The sequence below is a fragment of the Silene latifolia genome, chromosome Y, assembly GCF_048544455.1.
Source record: "Silene latifolia isolate original U9 population chromosome Y, ASM4854445v1, whole genome shotgun sequence".
In the NCBI taxonomy this organism is placed as follows: domain Eukaryota; kingdom Viridiplantae; phylum Streptophyta; class Magnoliopsida; order Caryophyllales; family Caryophyllaceae; genus Silene; species Silene latifolia.
In genome coordinates, this window is record NC_133538.1 from 46230608 (window position 1) to 46240389 (window position 9782).

Sequence of the window (9782 nt, forward strand, 5' to 3'; positions counted from 1 at the left end):
GGCTACATACACTTTAGTCAGTCACTAGAAACACTTTCGTCTTAAAGTTTCTAGATACACCTTCTTACACATCCATAAGTTGCTTCATACACATGGTATTTCTACTTGATAATGATTAAAATAATTCAAGCTCATGTCATTCTTTTTTAAATCTTCAGGCGATTTTTCAAGATGGTTGATGATGAAGAATATTGGATCAGTTTTTTTAATCAAGCCTCAGTTCAAAGGGATTCGGCATCAGTTTAACATTTTCATGTCAATAGTGGTTTTGTACTTTGAAGAGGTTGATTAAGTTGGTTGACTATGTCTAGTATTTCGAACTTGAAACCTAGATAATTTGTTGATAGTGTATGGCGTAATACTTGTTGTTTGATTAAGTTGGTAACCTTTCAATCCAAGGGAAATACTTGTTAAGTTGGCTACTCTTCATGAGGGTGTTATTCCTAATTGTGATGCTCGGATTTCAATGGTATAGTTAAGGAAATAAGTTTGAACATCTATGGGCAGCTAGATACACTTGTTTGAACGGCTAGATACACTCCTTCAGGCGGCTACACACACTTTTTTGAACTGCTAGATACACTCCTTCAGTTGCCTACATACACTTTTTTGAACTGCTAGATACACTCCTTCAGATGGCTACATACACTTATTTGGACTGCTAGTTACACTCCTTCAATTAGCTACATACACTTTAGTCAGTCACTAGAAACACTTTACTCACTGAACCTGAGCATTCAAGCACGTCAGCCCATCTCCCTATTGAATACAACGTATACACTAACAATACGCCCATCAAAACAATATCACAAATTTTTCATTTGTTCGGCAAAGCAAGGATAACACTCTCTATACTCCACGAGTCCATCGTCAGTAAAAAAAACAAAAAAAAAATCAGCAGCCTAAAACATAATTAAAAAAAAAAATGTTGAAGTTCATACAAAACCAGTCTTACATGAACCAAATAAACCAAAAACCTACTGAAATCAGTTTCAAGTGAGTAGCATAACATTACAAAGCATAACACAGACTGTTTTGAGTGACATCTACAAATCCCACTGAAATCAGTTTCAAGGGAGTCGACTCGGGCAATTTCTACTATCATGGTTATTCATTTCACCGCAAGCACGACATTTCCTCAGAGGCTTTGCATTTTCTAAGACTGCCTTTTCCTTGTTTGATGTTATCCTTTTTCCCGATCCCTTATTCTTGCACTTTTATGGTGGTAGAATAGTAGCTTCAGTTGGTATTTTTGACCCAAGAACCATCTCAATCTCAGCTTTCTTATCTTTTGACTTCCCAGACTTAACTGAAATAATCAACTTTTCATTGAAACTCCGGAGCATCTGAAATAGCGCATCACAATGTTCCTCATTTTCCTCAACAAGTGAGACTGCATTAAATACCTCCGACCATAATTCACTTATATTATTCTGGCGGCTTTCGATTGACACACAATCAGCTAGGACAGATATTCCAACAACATTAGAAAGAGGGTGGGAGGTTGCAGATTTGCTCCATCTAAGTGCTAAATACTCTTTAGGTATATGATCAAATCCCCTATCCTTCAACACCCATAAAATGTGCCTACAGAGTATCCCGATTCTTTCAAACATCTTACAAGAACAAGAAAACATATTATCACTTAAATCATCTTTGTATTCCTTATCTTTCTCACGATCAATTATTGAAATATGATCATTCTCAGAACCAGTTGTGTTTGGTGATGGTAAATGGCCACAAGTATAACATGCAGCTTGGACTTCTACTTGTAAAATATAAAATATGAGGATTGTGTAAAATTCAGAAGCTTGCTTTTCTAAAAGGAGAGGGGTTGTCAATTTTGGATAACAGTTCTTATCATCAGCCATTACCTTAGAATATTTCCATCTCTGAGCATCCATTGTTGTTTGGAAACGCATCCAAAACTCGACGAGTGTGACATGTGGGTTGGTGAAGTTTACAAAGAAGCTATTTTCAGACTCTGATCTTGATGTTGTGCGCAAAATCCCGCCCAAATATGTGTCTCTAATGTAAGCAGGAATCCAAAGAGCACGGTACTTAAAACATTTTCTTCAACCACTTGTTATCACAAAGCTCATAGAGGAAATTATCGAATTCCATTTCGATTCAAATTCTTCTGGAGTGATCTATATATCCCAAACAACTGAGTTTATTTCCTTCAAAAAGGTTGTGTCTTGGGAAATCGATGGACCAACCTTGTCAGGCAACTTCTTCATTATATGCCACATACACAGTCGGTGGGGTGTTTTGTCACCAAACACACCTTTAACAGCTTTTTTGATGCCTCTGCATTGATCAGTTATTATAATAATAGGATAGCGATCACCCATAGCCGTTACAAAATTTTGAAACAACCACGACAATGATTCTGCATTTTCATTTCGTATCAAACCCGCTGCAAAAGTAATGCAACCTTTATGGTTATCAACACCCGTGAAAGGGACAAACACCATTTTATATTGGTTGAAGTTATAAGTGGCATCAACAGAAACGACATCACCAAAAAGGGCATCATTTTTAAGTGATATTGGATCTGCCCAAAAAAGCTTAGTTATTCTGCTTTGATCATCAACATCAAAGTCAAAATGGAAAGATGGAGACATAGACTTTGAAGAGTCTATCACACCCTAAATACTCGAGAGGGGAGGGGGGGGGGGTGGTGAATTGAGTATTTAAAAACTTATGCCTACTTTTTATTTTATATTAATGATTAACTACTTAAAGTTTATTAATTAAACTTTAACTTATTAACTAAGTGATTATGAACATAATGAAATGAACGAAAAGAAAAACTGCAAGGACACACGATATTTGAAGTGGTTCAGCTTCACACGTCGAAGCCTACGTCCACTATTCTCGATTAATAATTTTAGTACCTTTCTCCGGATTACAAAATTATCAACCCACTCGTATAGCTAACTCTAACTATAACTCAATTTGAATATCATTAGATATTCGGTTTTGACTATCTTAAGTTACTAAGAAAGCACTTGATTATTCTTCTAAGTGTTCACACAATTGAACGAGTAAGAAACAATATGAAGTACTATTATCTTATGACGTAACCTTAAGAAAAATAAGCAAATTAAAGAGCACGACTTTTCGCAAGATTTTCCAAACGCAAAACAATAAAAATAGCCAATTAAAAATTAAACTCAATTTTGTTTGCAAGGGATTTTTAATATTTCAAAAAGCTTAACTAGAATAAAGAATGATCATATGTATTTATAGTAGAGGAAAGAACTAGGGTTTGCACGAAACCCTAGGATGTCGTGAGATAGGCGGTTTATCTCGCAAGAGATAAATCTCTATCTCTTTCCTAATTCAATCCAAGATATATTAGTTTAGGTAAATAAGATAAAAGTGAATCTTATTTTTCTATAACTATATCTTTAAGATTTTCAGATAAGTAAACGAATTAAATCATGTATATATTTAAGATAAGAAAATATCTTATAAAAATATAAGCTAGATTTAATTAGATAGGTTACTTGTACTAAAGGACTTGTCAAACCTAAAGGTTCAAAGCCAGCGGCCGAAACCCTAGCCCCATGTCCATCTAGACGAAAATCCCTTTTCTTGGATTAGGGTTAGGTTAAAATAAACTAGGAAGCTCTGATAGCATGACGACCCATAAGTCGTTTTACTAACCAATAGAGACATGCAAGTTATCCATTATAACAACCCATAATTCATCTCTACTATATACACAAATGATTTCGAAATATGTTTAAAGAATTTTATCCTTTGAAAAATGATTTTAAAACTATTAAAATTGTGCCATTAAAATGCTACCCAAAGATATAGTAGAAACAGCTATAACTTTAAGTTTGGTAAGTAAAGTTATAGATGAAATAGCTATAACTTTACCTTGCCAATATTCTTTTCTTAAGATACCATCATTAGATGAAGACCTATACTAGCTAATCTTCCTGGAGATCTTCAGTGATAGGATCTTCTCTTTATCTTGACCAAAAGCTCTTCATCTTGAGCTTGTTAAAGACTTGATCTAGCCTTTTACTTGAGTGATCATCATACTTGAAACTTGTTACAGTTACTATGACGCTTTAAGAATCTTCAATGTTATAGCTCAAGCTGCTATAACATTACTTGAATGATGCCTCACAAATCTTCAATGTTATAGCTAAGAATGCTATTACATTACTTGTTAAACTTGTAAACCTAAGTCAATCTAACAAAGACTAAACAAACGATTACGAGGAAGAGTATATATAAAACGAAGTACACACTTGTCATTATTAAAACTTAATCATATATCTAAATGGTCCAAAGAATTCCCCCTTTTGATGATGACAAGTCTCTTATGATTTGTGACTAAGTGAACGTTCCCCCTCAACATAATACTATTAAAGTCATAGTCAGTCCAATGCAAGAACAATCCACTAATATAAAAAGTATAGCATCCAAGGACCTTAAGAGATTAAAGGTTCTGACAAGGAGTATAAAACTTTTCCTCGGTAACGTAAATACTTGTTTGGACGATTTTATGAAACACGAGATGAGGAAGACTAACTTTGGATCCTTCAAGCCACTTAGACATCAATACCATCTCATAAATTGACAATTTATCACGACCACCCCTCCTCAAGACAACCGTGTTCCAAAGAAAATTAAGAAAGAATTTCAATTTTGGAGTGAACGACCCCGCAAACATATTACTCGACCCTGTAGCATCAACATCAAAAGACTTCTTAATTTTAAGCTTTTCTTCCTCCGTCACATCTCCCCATTCCGCACTCGGATTTATTTCGATCGCATCATCAGGGACCGCAAACAGAGTACAAAAATCGGTAAGGGAGATTTTGACTTCGGATTCATTCACCATAGCATGCAACACGTTATTTTTTACGGAGACAGAAGAATAAAACTAGATTACCTCAAAAGGATAAACCGGACCAACAAAGGAACTAACTTTCTTCCATTCTTGAAAATTCAAGAAATCCTTAAAAAATTGTAAAGCTTCAATTTTCCCATACCATTTTTTGGAGTAAGAACGACCACCATGAATACCATACCGCATAACATTGTTGACTCGGGTTCTTTCGTCCGTGGTAAGTCGAAGCTTATCAAGTCCTGATGATGTTGCATTCGGCATATACTCTCGGAACATTGCTCTTTGATGACCTTCTTGAGTAGCTACGACCTCGGTTTCCTCCACCGAGCCTTCAAACCCTACGGCCTTCTTCTTCCCCTTATTTAACTTTCGTCTTTTCCCTTCTAAGTTAGGATCAACCTGGTTATGATCGGGATTAGTTGGTTTTTGGTTTGATAAAGGTGAGGGAGTTTTGAGAGGGACATAGGTTTTGTTGCATGATGATTTGGAGGACCCGGTTCGAGTTGTTGGCCGAGTTGAGGGTGAGTGGAGGCGATTTGAGGGAGGAGTCATGAAGATGATTTAATTTTGGAGGTTGATTGTGGAAGGGTGTAGAAAAAGTAAATATTGAGAGTTGTGTGTTGATGGTGATGGTAGAGGGTGGGGTATTTATGGGGAGTGTTAATTGTGAATTATGGTAAAAGAGGTTGAGTGAGATAAGGAAGGTGTAGGTGACGTGTGGAATTAGGTAGCTAAATATTCTCCTTTTTTTGTTAATTATTTACTTACTCCATAAAATAATATAAGTGGTTAGGGTAGATAATTTAGAAGATATGATAAGATAAGATATGGCAAGAGATAAAATTTTGGTAGGGAATTTCGGTTAAGGGAAAAATAAGGAGGCAATTTGTTACGACATTATGATTCGTAATAAAACTCAAAATATACATGACTAGCAAATGGAATATTCTCATAATATAAAATAACATTTGACATAAATAAAATTGCAACGAAAAATACGGACACGGTCATACAATCTCGTCAAATCTAGTCAGTCATACGGAGAGTTGAATATTTGTGACAAGTTTAGTTGCCACCAATTAAACCAATTTCCAACTGTAAAATCTCAAAACGTTCTCTAGCCAATGCTTTAGTAAAAATGTCAGCCCATTGTTTTTCTGTACTATAAAATTCCAGTCTTATGTTGCCCTTATCTACATGATCACGTAGAAAATGGTGTCTGATGTCTATATGCTTAGTTCGTGAGTGTTGTGCCGGGTTCTTAGATATGATTATAGCACTCGTGTTGTCGCACAAAATAGGTATACACCCAACATTAACACCGTAATCATATAATTGTTGCTTAAGCCATAAAAGTTGAGAACATACTAATCCAGCAGCAATGTATTCGGCTTCACCTGTAGATAGCGCAACGGAATTTTGCTTCTTTGACCCCCACGTAATGATCCACGGTCCAACAAACGTGGCTATGCTGGAAGTACTTTTTCTGTCAAGTGAACAACATGCATAATATGCATCTGAATACCCTGTGAGATCGAAGTTACACTCAAGAGGATACCACAGATATAATTTAGATGTACCAATTAAATACTTCAAGATTCTCTTAACTGCAATTATATGCGATTCTTTAGGGCAAGATTGAAACCTAGCACATACGCATACACGAAACATAATATCCGGACGACTTGCAGTTAAATAAAGAAGTGAGCTAATCATACCTCGATAAGTCGTCTCATCGACAGACTTACCGTTTTCATCCAAAGTCAGCTTCTTCTCAGTACCCATAGGAGTTGGCTTAGAATTAGAATTTTCCATACCGAATTTCTTGATTAGCTCCTTGATGTATTTTTGTTGGTATATCATAATTCCTTCAGAAGCTTGTTGAATCTGGAGTCCAAGGAAGAACTTGAGTTCTCCCATCATGCTCATCTCGAATTCTGAGGTCATTAAATCTGAAAAATACTTGCATAAACGATTATTAGTTGAACCAAAAATGATATCGTCAACGTATATTTGTACAACTAATAAATCGGAATCCTCAGTTTTCAGGAATAGGTTTTTATCGACAGATCCTCTTTTAAAACCACTTTCAAGAAGATATTTTGACAATCTGTCGTACCACGATCTCAGAGCTTGTTTCAAACCATACAAGGCTTTATCTAATTTGAAAACATGGTTTTGAAAATTGCTATCGAGAAATCCTGGAGGTTGTTCCACAAAAACCTCCTCATTCAAATAATCGTTAAGAAATGCTGTCTTAACGTCTATTTGATAAAGTTTAATTCCTTTATGAGCAGCAAACACTATTAATAGTCTAATAGCCTCAAGTCTGGCTACAGGAGCGAAGGTCTTATCATAGTCAATTCCTTCTTGTTGATTATACCCTTGTACAACCAATCTAGCTTTATTTCGTACAATAACTCCTGTATCGTCTAGCTTGTTTCTAAAAACCCAACTTGTACCAATGACTGTTCGGTCTTTAGGTCTTGGAACCAAATGCCACACTTTGTTCTGTTCGAACTGTTGAAGCTCTTCTTGCATAACAACGATCCAATCAGGTTCGGCAAGTGCTTCTTTGATATTTGTTGGCTCAATGGTTGAGAGAAAGGTGTAGAACGAACAAAAGTTGTTAAGTCTTCTACGAGTTCGAACACCTTCATTCAAACTTCCTAGGATGGTTTCCATTGGATGAGAATCCTTATATTTCCATTTCCTAGAAACATGAGGCACATCTTCATCTGAACTAGTCTCGCCTTCTTCGAATGATTGGGGTTCAAGCCTTGTTCCCCCTGAATCCAATCCTGGAGTTATAACAGAATCAGTTATAACATCGGATCTAATTCGTTGATTTGGAGTTGAAGTTATAGCTTCATCAGTTATAACTTTATCCTCCAATTTCTTAGATTGAGAAGAGGTTTTAGTATCATCAACTAAACTCTCAGTTCTCTTTCCTTTATCATTCGAAGGGCTTCCTTGTTCATCATTTGTGCCCTCAATTCCTTTATCTACTTCATCCAATTCTGGAAGTTCATCCCTGGATAGGCGGAAATCTGGTTCGTTCAAATCTTCTTCCTCATCCTGTTCAACTTTTTCAAACATATTATTCTCATCAAAAACAACATGAACACTTTCTTCGATGCATAAGGTTCTTTTATTGAAAACCTTATATGCTTTACTATGATCAGAATAACCGATAAACAACGCTTCATCACTTCTGGGATCGAATTTGCTTAATCTATTTTTGCCATTATTATGGACAAAACATTTACTCCCGAAGCAACGTAGATGTGATATGTTAGGTTTACGTCCCTTAAGAAGCTCATAAGGAGTCTTCTTGAGAATGGGTCTAATCAACGCTCGATTATGAACATAGCATGCAGTACTAATAGCCTCGGCCCAGAAATTTCGAGGTAGGCCGCTACACAACAACATCGTGCGTGCCATATCGTCTAATGTTCTATTAATACGTTCAACAACACCATTTTTCTATGGGGTTCATGGTGCTCAGAAGTTATGCCCAACACCATTCTCTCTACAGTATTCTATAAAAGTATGGTTATCAAATTCGGTGCCATGATCCGTACGAATGGAAACTAATTTTGATTTATACTTATTTTGGACAAGCTTCATTAGAACTGCAAATTCTTCGAAAGTTTCATCTTTTGAATTGAGAAAGATTGGCCAAACATATCTTGAATAATCATCAACTAGAACGAAGACATACCTGGATCCACCTCTACTTCTTACCTTTATTGGGCCACAAAGATCCATATGCATAAGTTCTAGTGGTTCCTTGGTACTTACCATTCACATGGGTTTGAATGATGATCTCACATGTTTGCATCGGGCACATGAAGCACATAACGTTTCTTGATCGAATTTGATTGAGGGAAGTCCTTCAACCAAATCCCATTTCTTTAGCTTATTCGATGTTGTTGAATTTATGTGAGCAAATCTTTTGTGCCAAAGGCACGGATCATCTGTCGTTACTTTCATGCACGTGAATGAATTAGTAGGAATATTATTTAGATCAATCATATAAACATTCCTTCTACGGTGTCCTTCAAGCACAACACTACTTGTTCCTTCAATTATTATTCGATAAGAATCTGAATGAAAGACAACTTTATTTCCTTTGTCGCATAATTGAGAGATACTCAGTAAATTGTGTTTGAGACCACTAACAAGATAAACATCACTAATAGCATGAGAAGAGGATATTCCAACTTTACCAAAACCGATGATCTTACCCTTCTTGTTATCACCAAATGTGACCTTACCTCCATCGAAAGGTTCAAGTGAAAGAAATAAATTTACATCTCCAGTCATGTGCCTTGAGCATCCACTATCAAGGTATCATAGGTTATTTTCTTTCACCACAACCTGCAAAATAATCAGATACAGTTTTTATGTACCCAAGCTAAGTTGGGTCCTTTGATGTTAGTCACTCTAAAAAATAGATCTTTTCTAACCCAAACCTTTTTTTATAATTTTACGTTTTGGAGGCGAATGGGTTTGTTTAGGATCCGTATTAGGTTGAGTTGTGGGTTCCTTATGTCGTGGTATTTCAGGTTGTTTTGGGGGAGCTTTGGTTTTTAAGGGATCTTTAGGTTTAGGTGTTTGTTTTGATTTGGTAACTTTCTTGAAATCAAAGCTCATATCGTAGAACCAACGATGATCATTGTTGCGTTCTTCACTTGTACTTGGTTATAACGGGGTACAATCATTATCTTCTAAAGTAGTGTCAGATGTTTTAACAAAGTTGATTCCTTTTCTTAAATCCTGAGCATATTTGACACAATTTTCTTGGATATGTCCAGTATGACCACAGTAATTGCAAATCAAATATTCTGGTAAATTTGTATATTTTCTCCTTCTGAAATCTCGTTCGGAAGGGGTTGAT

At 35.9% G+C, this 9782-nt stretch overlaps 1 protein-coding gene across 1 annotated transcript; it reads right to left on the reverse strand.

Moving 5' to 3' along the window:
- Nucleotides 1–1217: 1217 nt before the first annotated feature.
- LOC141627985 (protein FAR1-RELATED SEQUENCE 9-like) lies at nt 1218–1904 on the reverse strand. Its single transcript, XM_074441181.1, has one exon. It carries the CDS (start codon nt 1902–1904, stop codon nt 1218–1220), a length of 687 nt encoding a protein of 228 aa, XP_074297282.1.
- Nucleotides 1905–9782: the final 7878 nt, after the last annotated feature.